Source organism: Passer montanus, unplaced genomic scaffold (assembly GCF_014805655.1).
Source record: "Passer montanus isolate IOZ18808 unplaced genomic scaffold, ASM1480565v1 scaffold57, whole genome shotgun sequence".
In the NCBI taxonomy this organism is placed as follows: Eukaryota; Metazoa; Chordata; class Aves; order Passeriformes; family Passeridae; genus Passer; species Passer montanus.
Window position 1 is genome coordinate 2,347,674 of NW_024370705.1, and position 24,919 is coordinate 2,372,592.

Below are 24,919 nucleotides of genomic sequence, written 5' to 3' on the forward strand. Positions count from 1 at the left end.
AGTGGGTTTTGCCATCACAGTGTCAGAAGGGCTCTCTGCTCCTCTGGCTTTCAACTGCAAATGAAGCAAATGGCAAAGGTTGACAAAGGCCCTCCCTGGCCTCTGCCCTGGGCCAGTGCTGGGTCCAGCCTCCCAACCCTGGGCACATGCTGATGGTGTCAAATCTCCTGGAATCAGGGCAGAACTGTGTCACGGGCCCTGGAAAAACGAAACTGATTCATATGAATGCTCCTAAGAGCCTCACCTTGGAATCAGGTGAGGCTGTGGGAGGCAGGAGACAAGCAGGTGTGAAGCACCATGCTCATCCTCATGCTGCTCCCAGGCTGAAAGTGGGGATGATAGGGAGAAATAACGCTGGGATTCCTGGGATGTAGGGCTGGGGCAGCTTGTGAGCTGTGGCACGAACTCCTCCATGCAGACTGTAAAGTACTTCACAGGCCTGTCCCAATTGCCTGGCCTATTAGTTTTATGGGGGGGCCTATTGTAAGGGTGCAGTTGGGCTCCTTTTGCCACAGTAATGAAAACATAACCACGGTGGGGAGAGAGAGCCTGGCAGGGAGGCAGCAGGAAGCCTGTGCTTGGGCACACCCCTGATGCTCCTAAGAGCCTTGTGCTGCTGGAATCAGGTGAGGCTGTGGGAGGCAGGAGACAAGCAGGTGTGGAGCACCATGCTCATCCTCATGCTGCTCCCAGGCTGAAAGTGGGGATGATAGGGAGAAATAACGCTGGGATTCCTGGGATGTAGGGCTGGGGCAGCTTGTGAGCTGTGGCACGAACTCCTCCATGCAGACTGTAAAGTACTTCACAGGCCTGTCCCAATTGCCTGGCCTATTAGTTTTATGGGGGGGCCTATTGTAAGGGTGCAGTTGGGCTCCTTTTGCCACAGTAATGAAAACATAACCACGGTGGGGAGAGAGAGCCTGGCAGGGAGGCAGCAGGAAGCCTGTGCTTGGGCACACCCCTGTGGGCTCCTGGGGTCCCCGGGTATCTGTCGGTGCCACCGTGGGTGCACTTCGGCAAGGACAGCCTTGGCCCCTGGCCCAGCCGGGGCTCCTCCGGGCACCCCGAGCAGAGGAGGCTGGAGCCGGGCATGCACAGGCAGGGGCACAGTGCCACCCAGTGACTGCGTGTGACCTGCGAGGGGACAGCTGGGGCAGCCTGCAGGGGGGTGCTGCAAAGGTGCTGCGGCCTGGGAGCTGCGGCAAGGGTATCCCAGGGCAAGGAGGAGAGCAGAAAGCCAAGAAACCATCTATGCTGTTGCTTTGTGGTTACAGTGCACAAAGGGTAAAGCTCTGGGGCTTTTGTGCTGTGTCTGGAGCCAGGGTTTTGCATGACTCGCTCAGGTGCTGACAGGAGACAAGTGTTGGGCAAGTTGGGGCTGAAGCAGCTCACGTTTTAGGAGGGACCTGGCAGCAAAACCAGGGGAGGAGAAGGTGGTTACCTGGGACGAGCTGCTCTCCGTGGGGAGGATGTGTCTCTGCTTGGGAAGTGCAGGTGGCCCCGGGGCAGTGTGTCTGGTCCTGGTCCCAGAGAGACAAGGCTGTCACAGGGGCTGCCTTGGAGCCCCTGGCCTCTGCCAGGAAGGGACCCCTTGTGTCTTGAACAGGCGGTGACAGCCACGTGTGGTGGATTTGTGAGGTTAATGCAGGACCTTTCCTTCCTTCTGCCCAAACCCTGCCTATGTTCCTTGCCAGGTCAAGCCCTGTGTTTTGTGTTCCCAGGCTGTAACAAGCATCAACAGGCAGCTTGAGTGGTGCTTGAGAGGGAAAGGAACCAGGTACAGCAGGGCATGGTGCTGGCATCTCCCGAGGTGGCTCCTGCAGGAAATCACTGCCCCCAGCAATGCCCTGATATATTTCCAGCAGGGACTGTCTCTTGGAGGAGGCACAGGCTGTGACTCTATTTTGGGTGATGACTGCAGAGCCCACAGAGCATTTGGCAGCAGGGAGGGGTGTTAAATCAGCCTGTCCTTCCCCAGGTACATCATCTCCACCCCCCTCCATTTTCCACAGCTGTTCCAATGCAGCGCTGCCATGGGGCTGCAGGGCTGCAGCGTGGGCTGAAATCAGGGCACTGCAGTGAGGGAGGTGTGAGCCCTGCATGGCTCATGGATGCAAGTCCCACATCTTTACTGTCCTGTTAAGGACAGTGCACACTTTCTGTTCCTAGGCTGCTCTCCAATGTGTCTTTGTTTAAATTTGCTGGTGTTGATCTCACAAACACTCTGTGGAAGGGCTGTGTATGGCACAAAGCCTTGCCAGGAATCCAGCACCATGAGAGAGCTGTTCCCATTCCATCACCCACCTCTGCCTCGGTCAGATGGTCACTAGTGATGGTGGGTCACTGAGACTCATACAGGCAGGAGCTGCTGCTGAGTACTTTTAGTAACCTTTTTTTTTGTCACTGCTGGGGTACATCCTGCAGTTTGGGATGATTTTGGCCAGAGATTTCCAAAGAGATTTTCCAGGTGCTGCTTATCCTGCATGTGGTGGTCAGACCTGTGTTGGCGCATTCAGCAGAATCCCAGACCTGAGTTAATTTTAGCCTTTCTGTTTCAGACTCCTGCTGATGTGTCTCGTGTCCAGGCCAAGGTGCTATTTCTTGCAGGGAAATGATCTTTGTTAATTTTAGATCTAGTTCTCCAAAGTGCCGAGTAGGCACAGCTATTCCAGGTAGTTGGGCACAGCGGGGGGTGTTCAGTCTTTGTGGGATATGGCTCTTCCTCACACAACGGAGGCCAAGCCTGATGAATTACATTTCCTTTGTGCCCTGCAGAGCATGAGGCTGGTGCTCAGCAGGAATCCAGCCCAGAGCTGTGTATCCATCCTCACTGCAGCCTCGGAGCCAGAGCACCAGCTGCGATACCTGGAAAGAGAAAAGCTCTTTCTCTTCAAGGTCAGTGGATTAATTGTATCGCTGGTCACAAGAAGAGGGGGAAAGAAGAGATGGTCTTAACATAACAGAAATGGATTTAGCAGGTAGAAGTCCCCATGAGAGCCCCTGAACCACATAATCCAGATCAAAGTAGTAAAGTAATAGAATACATTAAAAACTGTGGAAATCGAGTCTAGAAATACAGGGGGTCATCACTTTCCAGTAATGAAAAATGAGCAGGTTTGATTTTTTTTTTTTTTTTAATGACAAGGATAGCAACAGTGCACTCTAAGGCCTGGCTGGGTTTGTCACTTCTGTCAGGAGCATCCCTGGGGGTCTCCAGCTTGGCTGGTGGTGGGCTGAACAGACGTTGAGTGCCAAGAGTTTCAAACCAACTCCTGTTGTTCACTTATGTCAGTCCCTTCTGTCTGTTCAAAATAGCATCCTCTCCTTGGACTTACTAGTCCCCCCAGATCAGTTGGATTTTGGGTGCAGCAGCAACTGGGGGAAGGCAAAGCAGCATGTCCAGCACTGCCCTTCTACCCCTGCTGCCCTCTGACAGCCCAGCAAGAGCTGCTCCTGCCTGAGGGTCTGGAGAGGATTCTGGATAGCACAGACTGGGAATCAGTGCACTGGAGAGGGATTAACAGTCCCTTGGATCCACACTTTCACTTCAGCTTTAGTGATACATTTCTAGACCAAATGCTGGCCATGGATTTCTCAGCGCTGACTTTCAGCTGCCCTTGTTGGACCAGCCAGGACGTACGAAGCAGGAGCCAGTTCCCTGTGGATGGCCCAGATTTAGCTCTGATCCCAATTGTCTGCTGTGCCAGCGGCGGGTTAGACTAATAACCCGTGCAGGGAGGTTCTGGTTACAAAATGCCTGGAATGAAGCAAGCAGGTGCTGGGAAGGTTAGCTGAGGGGAGCACTGCGTTAATTCCTCTCGCTGCCCCGCCTGCCTCGGGAGCAGCGCGATGGATGTTCCGCAGGTGAGGCTGCACCGAGGGGCTGCCATCCCCGGTGGGTCACACCGCAGAGCAGGGGTAGCTCAGCTCCGAGCTCCCACGGCTGTGGCAGTGTGGAGAGGAGCCCCGGGAAGCAGCTGGGCTGAGGCTGGGATCCCAGGCTGCTCCCGGGGAGGGCGGGCAGCTGGAGCTGTGCCTGACTCGGGGTGGGCGACACGCGGTGTCAGTGAATCACAACAGTCGGTGCCGCTCTCGGCAAGCTCTCAGGGCTTGCATTTCAGAGCAGGAGGCTCACTCTGGGACAGCCGTGATGGTTCCTTTCCCTGCTGCCGGCCTGTCCCCCCTGGCACGCGGCCCGGCTGCAGCGGGCTCAGCTGCTCGCACAGCCACCGCCAGGCTGCAGCTCGGGGCATGGAGGGCTCCTGAATCCGCACTGCTTTACCTTTCCCTGCTGAGCTGTGACCAACAGCTGGTGGTCCAACAGCTGCCACACGAGCAGCTGACCTGTCCTCGAGAAAACAAGGCAGAGGGGATGATATGGGGGACAAATTCAGTATGGTTGCTCCAAGGACAGCGTGGACCTCAGGAGCTTTTAATCTGTGCACACTCCACACTCTGGAGAATCATGCAGAAATGGAATTGTGTTCTGCTGTGGCTGCAGTTTATTTGGTGTATTTAGGTGTATTTCCTACTGGTGTAAGCTCCAACAGACACCTCTGGGTATGTCTAAAAGGGTGTTTGTCATCACACTGGTTTAGAAATAAAACCTTTTAAATAAATCAGTGGCAAACTGCTGAAGCCAGCTGATCCCAGCTTGCACTGAAAAATGGAGGCTCGTGCTGCCTGTTGTGGATTGGAGTAACTGAACTAGTTCAGATTTGCACTGGTGGAAGCCTGAATGCAGGTAAGACAAATAAACCCACTTTGAGTTACTGCTTGCTCCTTGTTACCTTTTTGCCTTTTAGCCTGAAACAGGATTAGGAAGCCCACTGAATGTATCTTACCTATTCTCATCTTTAAAACACAACTGATTTTCTCCAAAACATAATTTGCCAAATGTGACTATTTGATGATAAGACACTATGCAGGGTTTGCTATGAATGTTTATTAACATCACATGGAAATCTGTACTCCAGAGAAGACAAACACGAGGCTGTCACCATACCTACAGAGTCCAGGGAACCAATACAAGCTTTGTAGGCTTCTCCTTCGCAGCAGTTGCATGGCTGATGTTCTTCTTAAGTTTTCCTCCTATATAGGATCAGCTCAAGTATCAACACCTTGTTAATGGTTTAACTGAAAAACCTTTAAGTTTAGTTAATTTACCATTGATCTGGAGTGACTAAGGCAGAAGATGACCAGGATGTGGGTTCTGACTTCCAAACACAGACAGTTCTGATGTTCTGCACCAGCACCTCATGGCAGGGGCCAGAGCTGCAGTCCCTGCTCTCCAGTGCCTGCACAGGTTACACCTTAGTTACTCAACCAATAGTAAGTAAAATTCAAACCATTGCATAAACCAGTCATTCTTACAAGCACAGTTAAGGGCATCACAGTAAACAGAGATTATGGTTTCCAGAGACCCTTAAATCCTGGGCCAAAGAGCACAATAAATGCAGTGGTGGAAGAGCACTGACGAGCGGTTGGGGCAGAGGAGGCAGTGCTAATCTGTATCAGAGATGCATCTTTTCCATGTGAACCTCCAGAGCCCAGCAGTACTGTCTGAGGAGAGGCACGAGGATGGAACAGCAGAGTATCATTCAGCCGGGCAACAGCGTTTTCTCCTGCTTAATTCTTCCTTTGATTCTGGAAAACTTCCGTTGGCACACTTTGTTCACCCACAGAACAGGGCATTGTAAGGACAGAGTAAGGAATTAAACACTCTGCTGTTATTGTCAGGGTTTCAGACTAAAGAAAACAATACTGTAAGTCGAGGCAAGTTTTATTTTGACTGTACAAACAGGGCGCTGGGGAAAAAACACAGTGGCTTGATGTTGGGACCAGTTCTATGAATTAAGTGGAGTAAGAAATTAAAAAGGCACTAATCTTAAGAAAAGACACTCCGTATATTCTAAGAATATAATTCATTTAATACTGTTAATCTTATAGCACAAAAAATAAAACAAGCTATGATCCCCAAAATAAAATTTAAAAGCTTACACTTAATATTATTGCCTGAAGATCATGGTCTTTAAATTACATATTGTGTTTAAAAGTTTACACAGTGAAGACTGTCTCAAATACAAGGCCACCTTTCCCACTGCAATAATTGTATCCTTGTCCCAAAATACACTTTAACACAAATAAACAGAAAATGACAACTATACAGGAACGCTTTCACTGGTCCCAAAAGACAGTCTTTTAGGCAGGTCTCACTTTCAAATGCAGGTACTGAGGAAAATGCTTGAAAACTGGACTAGAAAACAAAGGCAGCCCATTCATTCCCAAGATGTTAATACAATATAAAAAATTACTTTACAGGCACATGAAATGGCACAAAGAATGCTGTTTTTCCCTTTACAAAAATAATGCTCAGGCTCTTCAGAGCCTCAACCCAAACAGGATATTCCCTTTTGTTTATTCTTTCCCAATGTGTAAACAATCACGAATTAAATAAGCGCTTATCCAGTGACGGACACTGATTAAAACAGTTTTCATTTAAACTTTCAGACTGGTCAGAGGCTTCAATGTCTATATACACATGGACACAGCAGGAGGAAGCCAAGCCTTTCGTGACAGTTGACTACTGTGGCACCAGGTCATTACACCAGCTCCCAGTTCCAAAGCAAGGACAACTTTAATGGTGCATAGATTGAAGCCATCACTTGTAGGCTCTCATGCTTCATATCAAGGTTACCTTACACGCCCAAGAACATTTACACTGATAAGATTATCACTCAGATTTAAGAGGTTTCATAAAACAACAGCACATGTGTAAGCAAGCGACAAGCAATTGAGAATCCAGAGTCCTTCAAAGAGAAACACACACTGATCCAATGCAGTCTTTATATGAAAATACTTGTCTCATAGTAAAATAGCCAAGACACATTTTGAAGCGAGGTTACAATCAGCTTGGGCTGGTCAGTATGCTACATTGAAACCACATTTTACATACCTGAACCACACCGCTGCTACTTGGAGAAACACTGTTCATTCATGGCCTAAAACCAGGTTCACAGAAATTCAAGAATTCTTGTCTTTGCACCAGATACCACTACACACAAATTTTGCATAGTTTTGAAGGTAAAGTACTTTGCTTTTCTGCAGTATTGGAACATAATTAAACCTAAAACAATGTTTGTGATCAAAGGGTACACCTTATTCAATGAAGGGATGAGTCAAGATGTTTATTTCAGTGAAAAAAATCAGGTTAAAAGTTATGTTCAAGATCTCAAATCTCACAGCATTTATTTACCACGCAAAGGAAGAATTCTACAATCAGTCTTCTGAAGAGCTGCCTGTAACTAGGTCAGGCCTGAAATAAGATTTCTCTGCAGCAGACTGAGTTTAGTGCAGTTTGTATTCAGAAGATGACTTTCAGTAGTACAATCTGTGTAGTAAACGTGCAGGTATTGTTGGGGCACAGGAAAAACACGACCTTCTTTAGTTAAGAGAACTGCATAGCTTTTCTTTGCAAGACAAAATGTCAATGCCTATTGTCAAGAATTACAGCACCAAACACTTCAGTCAATGCTACTCTACTTCACAGTTAATTTGGTAGTAAAATGCTCTACAAGAACTTCCAGACTGTCAGCCACTTGATCAACACTACAGCAAACAGTTAATAGATGAATGGAGAGACTTCTTTAAAACCTGGCATTTGAAATGTCTGCTTGTGATGCCATTTCTGCAGTTCTTCAGTGCCTTCCAACCAAGGATCTCATGGCACTCCCACATGAACTACCAACAACACGCTTTTATTAGGATCAAGCAACACAAATCAACAAGAAAACATGCTGGAACTTAAGACAATGTTTATATCATTAGACATTTGTAAGATATGATGACATTCTGCAGGTGTTTGAAGTTTCTCATTTTGCTACAAACAACAGCCTACCAAAGTTGAAAAATGGGAGCTGCTGTTTTCCTGCCAGCTTCCACACTGGACATCTGCCTTAACCAGGCTGTCTGAAAAGGGAGGTTTTGCACCTGTGTCTTTGCAGACATGTATTCTGTTAATTCAGTGTTCCATCATTTTGGAAAGAGCATTCCAGTTCACCTACAATACACATCTGAAGGAGGTGGCACAGGATTCCCCTGTGCCTACACTTTCATGTCCTGCACCCAGGCTCAGGCTGGGTACCTGCAGGGCACCGACAGTGCTCACCCAGCTGCAGAACAATCACAGCAGGAGAGCTCAGGAGGGAAAAAGCTACACAAAGAGGCAAGGAGCTACACCAGTAACAGACACCTCTGTGGCCCCCTCCAGCCCCAGCATTATCACATGGGGAACTCCAATTAACCATTTTCCAGAGGATGCTGGGAGGGGGAGGGACCTGGGTCATACATAAAACAGAGCCAATGCCTTAGGAAGGGTAAAAGAAAGATGTCAGCATGCTGAGGAGTTGGGATACAAGCAAGGGAAAAAGAAGGAAGGGGAAAAAGAAGATGAAAGCAGCTCTGGGAGAGAAGCACAGCAACACAGACACCCTGGTAAAAAGGTACTGTGAAAAGGAGCTTTTGATGAGCTGGGGCTGGTATAGCTAGGAAACTTTGGAGAGAGCAGGGAGCCTGCAGAGAAATGGATATAAAAGGTCTTTAGATGTTTAAATAAGAGGATTTTATCGGTATTTACCAAGTTCTTCTGTCCCACTCCTACCTCTCCTCATGGCAATCTGATCTGTCTACCAAGTAACAGCTTGATGACAAGCACTTCTGTACTAGTAAAACTACACTTTCAACACTGCAGAAGAGCTGTATTTAGACCAGGCCAAAGTGTTTCCCTTTAAAGCTCAATTTCTACAGTTAGTGCTTGCAAAAATCAACAGAAATGCATTAAATATGTCAAAACCAAGTTACAAGTATCAACCCCCTCCTAGGTTTCCTTATAAATATATGCCTCAGCTTCAATGCAGCTCAATCAATGGTTATTTGCATTTAACACTCACTGTTTCAGGAAGGTCAACAACAAGCTTAAGAGTTAACAGAAAAGAGCAGTGTCTAATACAACTGCTTAGAATACATAAGCTCCAATTATTGTCCTTTAAAGAAACCATCATTGTAAATGTACTACCTTAGTACAGGTCGTTTCAAAACTAAATCTTCTTCAGTCCTAAAATTGCATTTTTGTTGTTGCTTTTTGTTGAACAGTAATACACAAAGTTGCATGTTTGATCTAAGGTTAGGGCTCTTCCTACTGAGCAAACCAGAAAAAGTCCATGGAAGTCTCAACAGGAAAGGTTTTTTTCCCGTAATTCTCTGCTATATTCAGGTTCAGTCTTCTCCAGCTTAAGGCCCAAAAAGTTTTAAAAGTGAAACTAAATTCTGGACGATGCAACTAAGATCTGAAGGTCAGGCAGCGACTTCAGTTGTATGTATTCCAAATGCATATTAAAAGAACTGTCAAACTGCAGCAAGCTGGAAAATGGGCAATGCTAGCAATGTGCCATTAAGTCATCACCCCACCTCAAACAATGCTAATGGTAGCCAGGAAAATGAAGCAGCAGTGTGAATGGGGCAGAGGGAGTCACTCGTTCTCCTCTGGGTTTTGAGGGTCAAATAGCTGCACGTGCGTGAAGGGGAAGAGCCCCTTCCGCCCGTTGACTTCTCCTTCCCACTGCCCGTTTATGTTCATCCTCGTCACCTTCACAATGTCTCCAACCTGCAGAATTGCAAACAGAAAAACCCTTAGCATACATGGCATTTCATCAAATGAAAAACACAAACAATCCCAGCACAGGGAAAGAAATCTCGCTCTCTTCTTGGCAGAAGGATCAGTTGAAAAGTTACTTTTACTGAATTACAGTACCGGCACTTTTTTGCTAAACAAAATCTTGTTGTCTGTGCTCTGAGACTCTTAATTACATGTATATCTATAAAGATTACTGAACTAGGAGAGCTTACAGCTTCATGCAACAGTATCTTTAGCTTAGATATAAATTCACATCAGTAAAGCTACCATCAGTGATGAGTCACAATATCCTTTCAAAAGAGCACACTCTGGGACTGGTTTTAGCAGCAGCTGACTTAAAAGAAATGTAGTTTTACAAAGAAAGATTCCTAAGGCAAAGAAACCATTACTTGAAACTCTAATTCTGATGATCACAGTCTAAGAACCTTCTGTAATTTTTAAAATAATGGTACACTTATTGTAGTGGGGAAAAGCAATCTCAAACTTTTTTTTTTTTTTGGTAGTAGTTGAAGGTGTAGATTCTAACTTTATCTGTGGTTTTCACATCTACTTCCTGTGAAAGCATTTGAAGCAGGAATGGTGACATGTCAGGCCTTTCCTACCCTAACTATTCTCTTCCTATCTGGCAGTGGAAACTGAGAGAAGTCTAAGCTATGATCAAGCAAGAAGCAACAGCCCAAATGACAATAAATTATACTCTTACTGTTAAACACATCTGTATTTAATCTGGATCAGGACAATTTTTACAAAGTGAAATATCCAAATTGACAAGAAGCACTTAAGATAAGCTCACTCTTCTGAGATGCTTCTGGAGCCCTGAACACGTGGGCTGTTACAGCAGCTCTCTAACTTTCCCCCTCCCTTCCTGTTTACTTATTTGACTCTTATGTGGTAACTACAGTAAATATCAGAAGAGTGACATGAGCAGCTAGAAACTAATTTCACAAAAAGTAGAACCAGCCTATGACTAAGGCCCAGCAGTTCATTTCTTTCCCAAACTAGGTCCAAGCTCTTTGTAACTGAGTCTCAGTTATCAAACTACTGCTGTGAAATTCAAAGGCAACTAGCTCTAATCTTATTTAATGAAAACATAGACATTGAGACAGTATGTAAAGCAATTTGTCTGCATTTTCTAAATAGTGCAAATTCAGACCAGATGCAGATAGGCCCTTGGCAACATCCTTAAACTTTTCAGGTGAGACCTGTATATTTTATGTTAAAGAAAAAGCCCTGAGTTTACAAAACAATGTGCACATCACATAACAGGTATTTTTGAAGAATACACAGAAGCAGTATTAAGTGAAATTTAAGATACTACAATAAACTCATTGGCAGTCAGTCACTCACTGTTATGTCTCTTAAAATAAAATTTGTTGAACTTTGAAACTGTTCTCAGAGATTTAAGCCTTATGTGTTGCTCTGCATTCCCTACTTTTTCTCCACCACTTTGGTTGTCTGTGTCCTGTCTGCCCCCCAATATTTGAGATTGTCTCACTTGGAACAATTGTAATCTTGTGCTTTTGAGAGAGGAGAAAGCCCTTTAAGGGTTTTCCTAAACTCCCTTAAGTTTTTAGGCTATAACTGAGGCCATATTACTTTCTTAAATGGACATTTTTATATATGCTGCTCCTAAACTCAAGCATGGAGCCAGCATACAGAATTGAGCAGTTAAACTCTGCATGTACACAACAGAGTTCACCCGACTGCTTTTCATCTCTCCAGGGCCTGCTGCAGCATGCTCTGATTGTGTATTTGCTAAAAAGCACAATTTGTCAGACTCCTCACTCAAGAAAGCTTTAAATAGTAACAAGATGACCTAAACAGGAACCTAGCAAATGTTTCTTTAGGAAAATGCTGATAAGATCTATAAATACTCAGTGTTACATTTGCTACATTTAAATAACCCTTGAAGACAGATCTAAATTCCAAATTCTAGACCCAACCTGAGGAAGATGCAGCCAACATCACAACAGTTTAAAGCTAATGAGTTGTACTTTCACTACACCATAAACCAAACCCACTCTCAAACCTTTTAATCTTAAAAATAATTTTTTGAATCAAAATATGGACCTGCATTTTCTGAGTCTGACAATGTAATTGTGTTCATGTGCTGTAGAGATCAATCCATTATTCATTCTGAAGCTCTAGAACAGATATTCTTCAGCTTGGTTCTGAAAGACTTCACAGTGTGAACAGGTTTGGAAATCTCTGCTTCAGCTGAGCGAAAAGAGTATTTAAAACAAGTCTCCTCCTGCAAGGCAACAAACTGCCCTGTGGATTCATGATGTAAAATGTCCTTCGTGCTGCTGGGTGGGCAAAGCTGCTGCACACCAGCATCTGCCTCTAAAGAGAGCTGGCTGACAAAAGCTACTCAAACACACTCCCACAAATGTTGAGAGCCACTGGAATAGTAAATTAATTTGCAGTAACTTTCTACTATTTTTGAGAGGGCTTTTTTTTTAAATGAAAACTGCTGAATATCCTCTTGTGCTATACTATTTTAAAAATGGAGTTTCCCTGAGAAGACTAAATTAAACAGCATGTTGAAACAAGATTTTTGGTGCAGGAACCTTGATTTCATGCTATACTTAATCATGGATCTTACCTTACACACCTTAATTTCAAAAATGTCTTGAAAAATCTGATCAGCTAGTCCCTCTGTGTATTTTTCCCCCAAGTAAAAGCATGATTTTGTAAATGCCTTTTAAAGCATCTATAACATGGTCAGCTGAGGGGCAATCTCCCACTAGAATTATTTAACACACTATTTTTTTCAGAGAATGTTTTAAGCCAGTCAGAAGAATTGTCTTATGATTAGGCACAGGACAGTCAGGAGACCTGGTTCTATTCTCATCTCTGCCACAGACTTCCTGTATGACTCTGGACAGCTAATAGCCCTTATCTACAGATGAGGAGAACACTTCCTTAGACTCAGCATCTCCCAGCTAAGTTAATTCAGTTGTGAAGCACACACCAGCATCACTGGGATGAATTATCACTGCTGAAATGAGTAATACTTCTGAAATGCAGCCATTTGGTTACACCCAAATGATAAAAATCAAAATGTATTTTAGATAGCATCTTTCATTATGTCCTTGTTAGAGCATGAATTCAAAGCCCTGGGGAAACACAAGCTGTGGAACATGCCAGTCAGAAAGCTTACTTCATTCACTCTAGACTCTTCCATACCTGCCTTCCATTTGAAGCTGATTCATACTCTGCAAAAGGTTTCCTGCAAGCCATTTTAGTCAACCAATTCAATGACTTTTACAGATATTCCAGCAATTTTATGTTAACAGTTCTATGGCTGATAAAGTTCTGTAATATAAGTTTAAGGAGATAAAAATGCATTAAAATTCTAAATCATCATTTTAGCCCACTGGGTCAGTGCTACAGTAAACACTGCTCTCTGGAATCTACAGGGTGTTAAATCTCAGTCATTATCCTAATTAGTGTCACAGCTCACCTTCCCTGGTAACACTACCATTAATACAAAAACCACAACAGTTCTTGAGGCCAGCTGCCTGTCTGGAGAACAGACAAGGTCCAACACTGAAAATACCTGACCCCCACTGACCCCAAAGGGAGCAGCTACACAAGAGAGGCAGAGTTCAGCCACTCTGCACACAGGACAAAAAGACACCAAAGGAGGTGGTGCTGTACTGGAAGAACCAAGAAAGCACCAGGCTAAAAGCACAGCTTAATTACTTAATTATCCTTCACTTCTGATGTTCTGGGCCAGAACACAGTCGATGCCCAAACTGGAGAATCAAACAGTTCAGAGGAAAAGCTTCATCCATTCTTGAGGCATGGAAGGAGGTTCAAGGGCAATGTAGTCATGTGGAAGTGCTCTAAATGCAATTAATCTGGCCTCACCTAGGAACAGATTAAAACAAAGGAACTTTGCATTTCACCAAGAGCCAGGAAAATTGTCAGAGTAGGGGCTGCAGCATCAAAAAGTGCTGCTTTTCATTACAAGTGGTAGCCTGTCTCCTTCAGATGAAGCACTGTCCTGACTGTACAGAATTTGGAGACTTCAGTTCAACAGTTACAGCAACTCAAGCTCCCTGATCAACAATTCACACTACCCCAATATAGAATCAATCTTTTGCTTAAAATCCAGACTTTGTGGGTCAAATGCATTTTAATGTGTTAATACAGCAAGGCTAAGTTTCCTTGGCTTAAGAAAAATACAATGCTTGTTGTCTACTAAAAGAAGTAGCCTAATTTCCTAATTAAGAAAGTTCTACTGCTAGCACATTTTGGCCTACTTGTCTCAACTTTCCTTTGAAGAGGGAAAAAGTTGACTGTAACCTAATTGTAACAAGCTCAAGAGAAATACTGTAAGTCAGTTATATAATTACATGGATGGATATTTATTTCACCAAAACATTTCAGTGACAGGTTAACTCTGTACTAGCAAACATACACATGTATGATTGCTACATCACAAAAAGGTAAACTACTTAACACTACAATGCTGGCACAAGTCTATAAAAAGCCAACACTAGTATAAAAACTTTAAAAATATAGTGCAACTGTTTAAAAAGAAAAAATTAAATCTTTGATTCCGTAAGACTGTTAAGTCTGGAGATGAACTCTAGAATCACTGCTGCCTTCAAAATCAACTATGACACTGATTGGAGCATTTAACAGTAATTTTTTAAGCACAACAGGTATAGATCTGGTGGCTGCTGCTGGTCTCCCATTGTCTGGCTCCTTACCCTATTTAATTCCATGTTATCAGTGAATATAGAATTTGTTGTTCATGTCCTTGAGTTTGTCAGTTGGAAGCAAGGCTTCATTAGCACACTGTTTCTAACAGGCTGGCTATAGAACTGCCACAAGTTTTTAAAGGCTGGGAAACTTTCAGGTAGATTTTGCTGCTGTATCACAGTAAGAGTGCCACAGATTCAAACCCATCACCTTGTTAAAGTGTAAGTCCTTTGAACACGAGGCTGCCCTCCTGGTTCTCCCACAGCAATCAGCAGGATGGAAGAACAGCAATCACCCTGGTGCAGAGTTCTGGCCCCAGCAAGCACAGGACACTGTAACCCTGTCCTTCATACCCCTTCCTCTACAGCAGGAAGGAAAGGAAGGAAATAGCTTCTTGGCTAGAGGTACACAAGTAAAGGAACAGACCTGGCTCCTCGGCTGCTGAGCTTTTCAGTTAGGGGTTGGGTTTGGTGGTTTCTATTTTTATTTTGTAGCTTGCTTCTTTAGTGGTTTGGGTGTTTTTAATGCAGTAACCATAAAATTCTACACATATTAGTAATGAAGTGAGTTGTAGTAAGAAGCTACAAGCTTCAATCTGTAGAATTTAATGTTCATTAAAAACATTAAAGCTGAACTGCCAAAGAACTTAATGGACAAGAGCATATGTAAATCTCAGAAATATATATAATTTATTGTAGGCTTTACTAACTGTTCCCTGGTGCAGGGAGATGCACAAAATTACATGTACCACCAGCTGTAAGCTTTGAGATAGTCCCTATACTTACAATTACTATTTTAGCCTATAAACAGATTATAATTTAATTATTCATTTTGGAGAATAACAGTGGAGCAATACAATACTTGTGCATTAGTAACTTCAACAACACCAATATTGCTACCCAGAGAGGCTGTGAACTCCCCATCCCTGGAAGTGTCCAAGGCCACACTGGATGGGGCTTGGATCCACCTGGGTTAGGGGAAGGTGTCCCTGCCCATGCAGGGGGTAGAATGAAATGAGCTCTAAGGTCCCATCCAACCCAAACCACTCTGTGATTCTATAGAATTTTAAATAAACTTAGCCCATCAAAAATAAATGCCCTGTTGACTATCCTACAGAAATAAACTTGCAGTTGCTCTTAAATTTTTAAATTCATCAGTTGAATTCATCTATATCCAGTCTACCAGATCTCATTTCAGAACTTCTGTAGAACAGTCACTTGGTCACTTACATTTTTCATGTAAGAAATTAAAAAAAACCAAAAAAACCCAAAAAAACTTGCTTACAAAACAAACTTCTCTGTAACAGGCTATATAAATTCTTACCTTCTCTTAAAGAAAAATTCTGCCAGCTTCTGTAAACAATAGTGTACAATGGAAACACTGGACTGCAGGCAGGGAGCTTGTCCCATTTTCAAGCTGAACCAAGAAGAATGACACCGCTCCACTTAAAAGGAAGTTGAGCAGATTACTATGCCATGGCTTTATTTACTCCAGATGCTATTCTCTTCCTTTTAAGTACTGTCTGTGTGCTGACCACACAAGGCTACAGGCAGCAAACAGATATTTTGCTTTCACATTGCTTTATCAGTTGAAATGAGGCTGCACAACCAGCAGCCATGTAATTACACTCACAAGGTGTTCTGCCTGTACCAGCTGAACAGCCCCTTGGGTACACCTATTCTGAGGGGAGAACTGTCAAATAATATTTTAATGAAAGAACACCATTAACTTTCTTCCCCAAAACAGTCCCATAACCTGTTTTTTGTCTGACACTACTTTCAGTGGTCTTACAAAACAGAAACTTCAAACGGTTCAGTTGATTTAGTAATGTGTAGAGCCCTCCCAAGGCTGGGATTAAATATTTTATCAGGGTCCTGCAGGGGTTTGGCAAACTAAAGGAAAATAATGAAAAGAAGCTGAATTATTTTTTTGTTTAAGAACAGCCCATGTGACCAAAAAAAATACTGCTATAATGAAGCTGCTAAAGTTCCCTATGCATGGATAGATGTGGAGAAGCTGCAATCACTGATTTCAATGAAAATGCACAGCAGTTCCCAGAATTCTGCTTCTGAAGCCTCTTGAGCAGCCACAGTGCTGATGAGGTACACTTGCAAAGAAAACAGACTGCATAGGAAGACAAAATATGCCAGTGTTGAGAGACACAAAAACATGAGGCAGTGATTAGAAGATAAGAAGAATCTCTCAAACAAAACTTCAGAGTAATTTGAAGGTTCAAACCCAGTTAAACCTATTTGTTAACCAGAGAATTAATCCTGCTGGTATCCTGGAGTAGCTGAACTGATGGGGCTAACAGGGTCACTTAAAGGGCAGCTCAGAAAAGTCTGCATGGAAGGACCAACCTTCTGAGTGGTTCTGCTACCCTGCAGCAGTGCAAGCTCCCTGAAGTGATTCCATGGCACATTGACAGCACAACAAAATCAATCGCTTGCCTTGCTTTGCTTTCAGAAGCATGAGTAGTTTTGGCAGGAATTTTCTGTACAGTGCAGTTGGCAGTGGATTTACACTTTGTTCTGTGATAATTTTCACACACTGTTCACAAATAACAAGCTGCTAGATTTCACAAGACAAAGAAATTCCAGTGATTCGTATTTAACTTTCAACCCCACAAGAGTAACCTTAGAAGTCTTACAAATACAGGAGTAAAACAATTAGAGTGAGCACTCTGAATAATGGGAAGTCCCAAATATAACCTTCCAAATTTCAGTTAAAAGTATCAGCCACAGTTAACAGCTTTAACTTGCAAAGTAACTGAGCAAAAACTATAGAAAAAGTTCAAAAGTATTTTAAAAACCATTATTATTTTACTTGCTAAAATGTTGCTGCTGCCTATGCTTTTTTGCTTGTATTTGTGCCTGGAAGTATTGCAGCATGCTCAAATTTCAATTTTTCCAGGTGAGACATTTTTGAATTACAGGTTAATTAGCCTTCAGTATCATCTAAATGTAAAACTAACAGTCTTCTGGATATTGCTTTGAAAAACTTCTTCCAATCAATCATTTACTCCAGTTAAACTAGAAGTATGATATGAATTCTTTACTATTTACAGAATAACACTCTGAAGTTTTACAAGATATCTCTAATAAAAATAAAATTTAAAATGCAATAGCAAGCACAGGAACTTGCAGCACTTTAGACACTCCCTCACTCCCAGTTTAGGTGTTAAGGTTTCTTAAATTCCACTTTTGAAAACCAAAGCAAAAAGACTAGAATATGTCTGATATATTCTGCCCAGATTTCAGCTCAGCACAAGATCTTCAAGTGCATCTCAGAGCTGAGGATCAGAAACATTAAATGTATCAGCCAGCAATCTTTACCTTTCTCTGGAGGATGCCACTGTCAGTTCTTAGCCTGGAACTCTACAATGATTAAGGTAACACCTCTTTCCTTCCCCAAGATTAGGTGGAGAAGCAAAGCCATCCTCTCACTAGCACTTCTTCAGCATGGGTACACTCTTCAGCATGTTACCCCTGTAACATCTGCACAGCTGAACAAGCAAGAAGGGAGGGAAAATACAGGTCCTGAAGTTACTTACTAGGTCACTTTTCTCAAAGGAAGTGGTACAGATGAAGCAATTCTTGTGGATGTTTCTTCAGAATGTAACCTAACTTCTCAGTCCCTCGACATAAATAAGCAGCCTCCACATGAAGTCATCCACATCAACTTCACCATAACAATTTTTAGTTTCTTCTTTCACAAGGCAATTGAAAACTGAGACTGGAGGAAAAACTTACCTCTAATGCCAGCGCAGTCTTGTCATAAGCACAGGGTACTCTCTTTTGGACAGCTTTGGCATAGACTGGTCCATTCTGTGTGGATGGCAGAGGGTTGATCACTGCTCCAGGCGTGCTGGATACGGAGGGAAGGGGAGTTGCGGTTTGAGGCTGAGCATAGGCATGGGCAGGTTCTGGAATACCGTAACTGTTGGAATTCCTGTTTCCATGCTTGCCAACAGAAGGCCTGCCTAGCTTTTCTACGTAAGGAACAGGAATCATCCCAATCCGACCCTCCTTGTTCCTGGCGCTCCACCACTGTTCTTCTGGCTTCTCCACAATTGCCAGGTACTCGCCCTTTTTGAAGGGAAGATCCTCGGCGTCGTTGCCGTGGAAGTCATAGAGAGTCCGAACGTACTCCATGTTTTCTTCTGCTGTGGACATGGCAGGGGCAGATCCAGATCCCATGGGCGGACTGGGATACCTGAGGGTTTGGTAAAAGTAACAGCTGTTGGTTTGTGTTTCCAGGAACAAAGCTAAGTACCAGGTCTGCAGCAGGAACATCAATTAGAGGAGAGTTACTTACTTGGATCTGTAACAAAGTCATTGGCTTGGCAGCACTGTGAGGCATTTCATGAGTAACTCACATTTCTCAAATAATTATTAAATACCCAAAGTAGCTTCCCCAGAAGCCCAATATAATCTATCATGGGATGCAGAAAACTGGGAGAAATAATGCAAAATTTAATCCACCTGTTCTGGATTGTTGTGAAGATCTTAGAGTCAAATTAATTCTATACCTTAATTTATGAGAGTAATGATACAGAAAACCAAATTAAGACTGAGTGATTTAGGTGGAAGGGCAATAAAAATGTAGCCGTGAATTTCTCCAAGAGTCCCCCGCCACCTCCAAAGTAATCCAAATATTTTTATTTTGTTTTTAACTTCAGCATCCACTTCTAAAGTGGATGCTTTACTTACTTTACTTCAGTAAGTAAATGCTAGACTTGAAGCACCACAGAGGAAAATGGGAACAAAAGTAAGATGGCATGACATCTTCATAAAGACTGTATGAAACACTTGCACCCACTGATAAGAAGGAACTAAGAAAAAAAAAAAGCAAGCCTTCTATAAATACTCCTTTGCCCATTAACTGTATTATCTAGAATTTATTTACATAATTGTTTATTACTGTGTCCATCATTTGTCAAATACAGTCACTTTGTTGTCTGTGTTGATATATAAGATTGTCCATCAAATGAGAATGCTTTCACTATTTTCATCATAAATGTTACACATTTTATTCAGAGCAGCTGTCAAAAAACCTTAGTGGATATAGGCCACAGCAGATACTTATTATCTAAGCTATGAGAGCAAGAATGCATGTCATTAACCTACTTCAATTCTCTTCTTGCAAAATATGATGGAAGTCAAATCCCTGTGATTTTTGCAAGATATGCCAGAGGCCCTCAAGATAAAGATATTCCATCTTTCAGACACCCTGCTGCAGCCAAAGCAGGGGGACAGAGGAACCCTTCAGGAGCAATTGCTCTGCATTTGCAAGAGCAAAGGAACATCAGCTAGGATGGTCAGAGCTCACTACTAGAGACACAAAGCAAACAGAAAGTTTAAAATGGTCCTTTTAGAACTATTTTAAAAGTTCAAGGTGTCATCTCTAAGATCTACAGGTACTGTAGGGCTCTATATAGAAACCACCTTTCAGACTGTACTTTGTACTTTATGAAATTAAAAGAATGAACAGCTTTCAAAAGCACAAGCATCTGTGCCCAGAAAAATGCCAGTTATAAATAAGAATTACCATAACAGTTCTGAAGCACATACCTGGCCACCCCTATTCTAAATCTAGTGCACTAAAAATAAAAGACCCCAAAACCTGGAAATGCTACCTTTCATCCTCCCTCTTGCAGCAGGAAGTCTCCTTTGTACAGAATTTTAAACCATCGACCACATAACTGGTTATTCCAAGAGTTTTAACAAAGTCATTCTAAGTAAAAACACCAAGTCGATCCCATTTGTAGCTCCATAAAAAAAGCTAAAAAGTCAATTCACTGCAAGTTAGGTCCCATTTATCTCTGTGCTGAGAGAACAATATGCAACCAAAACCTTGAAAATAAGGTGGTACTAAAACGTTCACAGAACATTTCACACAGGACTCCTCACAAATACCAAGTGTGCAAGTGCATTCAGCTCTAAGGTCTCAAGTGTTTTGAGAAAGCCAAGCCAGTCATGGCCATAAATGATTAACAAATTTTTGCATCCAGAAAGGTTCAAGAGTATCCAGGCTAGAGAACAGAGATAAGCATGAAGATTGCTTCAGCATAAGACTTTTTTCCTTCCCAGCTCTCCACAAGTTTAAGCACGCACATAACACTGGGCAGCTCCATTCCTGCAATGGTGGAGATGATTTTTCTTTTCATCTACCCATCTCTCTAGGCACAACCACTACCCAAAAGGCTGCCAGCAGCTTGAGGAGTTCCTGAAGGTTGTGCTTTCTGTCACATCCTGCCCATCACTTGACAGCTTTCAGAATGACTTCTGAACACTTGAGTTTTTCAACTTGACAAGCTATTGTCAATCTTTGACAAGTGACTGTCATTAAGCACTGGTCTATGCCAAGGTTCAATTGTGATTATAAACCTCAAAGTTATTCTTCCCTCCTAAAAACTGGCTAATCTGCAAAACATAATAAGATATTAAAATGCAGAATTCAGAAGTGAACCAATTTGGATTTCTTTTTTTAATATGTCACTACTTTCCTCTTATTTAATTTAATTTCATTCTCTCCAGGAAGCCCTAAAGTTTTGACAAAAGATACTGAGAAAGGTTTTATTAATTGTAAGTAAGGAATATGTTGCAGGGTTCTTCATAAGCAGTTCACTGATGCATGTTGCAGGTATGTCCCATGCTGGGACCAGGACAAAGAAGGAGCTCATAGCCAAGTCACATTTTCCCATCCTCCCAGAACAGCATTTCTCAGTGAAGTGTATGGTATATGCAGATACAGATGAACAGTGCCATAAGCAAACTGTGAGAATTAAGTGTTTCACTTTTTTTTTTTTTTGCGCAGAAATGCCACTCTAGAAGTTTGGGAAATGCTGCCCTAGAATGTATTAATGCTGACTTTACAGGGCGAAGCAGTCTAATCACATAAAAGCCAGTTCTATTGTAATCACTGTGGGTGAGGGGTAGGCAGCAAACTAAGCTCAGGGGCTGTACTTCAGTCAGGGAGAGGACTGGAGAACCAGCTTCTCAACCATCCTTGGAAAGGACAGACAAAGCTAGAAGGAAAGGGTAACACAAAAAGGGTGACGTGCGACCACACCCTCTTTCAGTGCAATTACAGCCCGTGGCAGAGGTACACGGTACCTTCACACACAAGGTCAGCACAGAGACCGTGGATGACTTGACTGAAAGAGCAACACTTAATTGTCGGCGAGGTCCAGAAGAGCGTTAAGAAGGCCCAGTGTTAGAATCGAATTTATTAGTATTTATTCACAGCATCTACACCCAGTGCCAGGCTCCCGGAGCCACTCGGCTGGACTGTGACACCCTTCCAGGTCGCACCTCCTGGCGCCACTCGGGGCAAAGGTGGCGGTGGGTGTGGCGGGGGCGGGGGACACTCACCTGGGCGCGGGCTCGATCAGGGTGGTGGTGTCCAGGTAGTGGATCTTATAGAACTCCAGCAGGGCGGGCAGGTGCTCGAACTCCTGGTCGCCGATCTTAAAGCGGCGGTTGGGCAGGGAGTTGATGATGTAGTGGGAAACGCGGGAGTTCTCGGACACCGAGAGCACGTAGTCCCCGGGGCAGGTGGACGAGTCCCGCACCAGGAACATGCCGTGCCGCTGCCCCTGCAGCCGCGTCTGCGCCTCCGCCCGCGACACCGGGCCCACGTACCAGCTGGAGCGGTCCGAGGAATCGAAACGAGCGGCGGAGGACATGGCTCCGGGCGGGGAAGGGGAAGGAAAGGGAGGAAGGAAGGTGAGGAGCCCGAAGGCCCAGGCGGAGGAAGAGACCCGGAGGAGAGGAGGCCTGGGCAGAGAGGCCTGGGAGGTGGAGCGGGCGGGGGGCGAGGGGGAAGCGGCTCGTGCCTACTCCAGGAGAAAGGAAACCCAGGGAAAGGGGGATAAGGGAGAAGGAAGCTCCGTGCCGCCGGAGGCGAAGGGCCGAGGAGCGGCTGGGGTGGGGCTGGCCAGACGCGGCGCGCAGGGCCCCCGAGTCTCCCTCAGCGGCGGGGTGTGCAGGGCATCCTTCCCGCCTCTCTCAGGCCTGCGGCGGGCCCGGCCAGGCGGGTGATGAAGAGCAGCGGCGGCTGACACGGGCAGGCGGCCCGGGAGAGCGGCGAGCGGAGCCGGCTCGGCTCGGGGCGGGACGGGGCAGGCAGAAGCGCCGGGCGCCGCGTCCTGCCGCGGGTTCCTCCCCTCGCGAGCCCAGCTCCAAAATGGCGGCTGCGCCGGGCCGCGCGAACGCTCCGAGACACCGCCCCGCGCACGCGCCATGGCGGCGGCGGCGGCAGCGGGGGGCCGCGCCCGCCTCAGGGGCCGGACGGAGGCAGGCGGCGGGGCTGGGCCGGGGGTTCGTGCCCGGTGTCCCGCCCTGCAGCCCCGGGCAGCGGGAGAGCCGCCCCTTCCCCATTTCTCCGCGCGAGTCACTCAGGGCGTCCCCGGCGCACCCCCGGTCGGTGCGGTGAGGGAGGCGGGGGTGAGCGCGCGCCTGCCGCACCGCCTCGCAGGGCAGGGCTCCCTCAGTGCTGCAGGCGCGCTGTGACACGGGTCACCCCCAGCCCTTGGCCTGGAGGTATCTGAGGGGGACCCTCCATCTTCTCCCCATCCCTCTCGGCACTTTTTCCCTCCTCGGTGCCGCACAGCCCCAGGCTTTGCTCCCCGGTGCCCCGGGACTGCCTCGGGCCGCTCCTGGATCTGAGGGGTGCCAGCACCCTGTCTGCCTGGTTTGCAGGCAGGCACCACCTCCCCTGAGGTTTTGCTGGTTTTTACCAGTTAATTTTCTTTTAAGGAACAAAAGGGCCCGCTGTGATAATCATCTCTGATCTGGAGATAATTTCCTACGTGCTCTGAGGGGCCGTTTCCTGCCTCTTCATAGCCCTGTTCCCAGATAACGGGGTCAAAGCCCAGCCTGGCCCAGGCGGCAGGGAAGATGGTGTCGCAGCCGCTGAAGAGGAAGGAAACCCCGGAAAGGACTCAGCAGGGCTCGGGGGCAGCGCTTGGCACACGGGGCGGATGAGCTGTTTGAATTTCAGAGGGAGATTGGCGCCGAGAGCCCAGACAGGCACCGAGCTGTGAGTCACGTCCCGGGGGCCGGCAGCGCCGCTCGGCCTGTCCAGCCACAGTGGGCAAGGCCGTGACAAAACCGCTGCACTGCTCCCCGGAGGTGTAGAAACCTCTGCAGACGGTGTGATTTTAGCTCAGCCTTGTGACTTCGTTTAATTTGTGCTCTTGATACTCGTTTTGCTTCAACGTGAAATGAAGCAGCACTTGAAAAAAAAAAAAAAGGTCAGTTAAAATGGAGAGAGATTTAAGATGCCTGTCTTGAAGCTCTTAACTGGACTGTTGTGCAGTGTTATTCCTGCTTTGATGTCTTTCTTTCATGCCCTGCCTTTTCCAAAAGTTCAGTCATTACACAGTCATTTTTTTTCCTCTTTGTTCCTCATCCTACGTTGGCAGGCAGTGCCAGCTGAGGTGTCTGGATTGGGACATATGGGCTGTGTCTCTGCAGACATTTAGCAGAGTTCAAATCATCTAAAATGGAAGACTTCTCCAGTCCAGTGTCATGTTTTAGACAAAACCATCCAGGAAAAGTCTCATCATTAAGATGAAAGGATCTTAAAGCAGCCCCTGACTCCATGTGCAGGTATCATTTTACCAGCCGCTGACACACAGCCATCTCCTGGGTGGAAAACAACAGCTGTTAGTCATGTTCAGCAAAACAGTGACCTAGAGATGAATAATTACATCTGAAAATTCACATCAGTTGCCAGCAACTCACATCTATGCAAAAAAAATTCATCCATTACTAGGAAATCTTACTTGGAAGCTATACCTCTGATCCATTCCTACTGGCTTAAGTGCTGGTGTCTGCCAGTAAGAGTCAGTTTTAAACACCTGTATACAGGCTACAATAGAATATGAAGGTTAAGATGTTTTCTTGTGTCATTTGAACAGATCTGGCTTGTTTTCTGTTTGACCATGGCCAAAACACAGATTAAAAGATAGCACTTTGCAATAATATACTAAATAAATACTTGCAATAATATATTAAATAAAAATTTAAAATAATTAAAAAAGCTGTAAGTTAGCAGCAGATTTAGTAACTCATAGTATGTAAAAAGTAAATAAAAATTCCTGCTGCTTCATTTGATTGAATGACAATTTTTGTTACAATAAAAATCAGATATGCACAGTGATTTTGCCTCCATTTTGTACAGATAATACCAGAATCTTGAAATAGCTGGAACATGTCAGAAATAAGTAGTATTAATTATAAACCAGTTTTTGTGCAGTACTGTGTGGGGCTGGACTGCTGCTGAAGAACCAACACACCCACCCTCCCATCCAGACAGGATTCTAAGGCATGGAGAGGTTTTCAGTTTGGGAGGAACTTCCAAATTAGATGTTCTGAACTTATATTTATGCAGGCTGTGTGCATCCCTCAAGTAATTCCCTCCTCAGTTTTAGCAACTGTGGTTAAACTAAACCAGACATTTTAGGTAAAAGATCCCACATTCTACTTCCATATGAGAAAAAGG

The 24,919-nt window shown here is 44.7% G+C and overlaps 1 protein-coding gene across 1 annotated transcript; it reads right to left on the bottom strand.

Moving 5' to 3' along the window:
* Positions 1-4,923: 4,923 nt before the first annotated feature.
* Positions 4,924-23,116, bottom strand: CRKL (CRK like proto-oncogene, adaptor protein). The gene is made up of 3 exons (XM_039725859.1): positions 21,784-23,116; positions 18,160-18,622; positions 4,924-9,661 (listed from the first exon to the last, which is right to left on the bottom strand). Exons 1-3 carry the CDS (start codon positions 22,095-22,097, stop codon positions 9,527-9,529), a joined length of 912 nt encoding a protein of 303 aa, XP_039581793.1. The 5' UTR covers positions 22,098-23,116; the 3' UTR covers positions 4,924-9,526.
* Between the last annotated feature and the right edge of the window lie 1,803 nt (positions 23,117-24,919).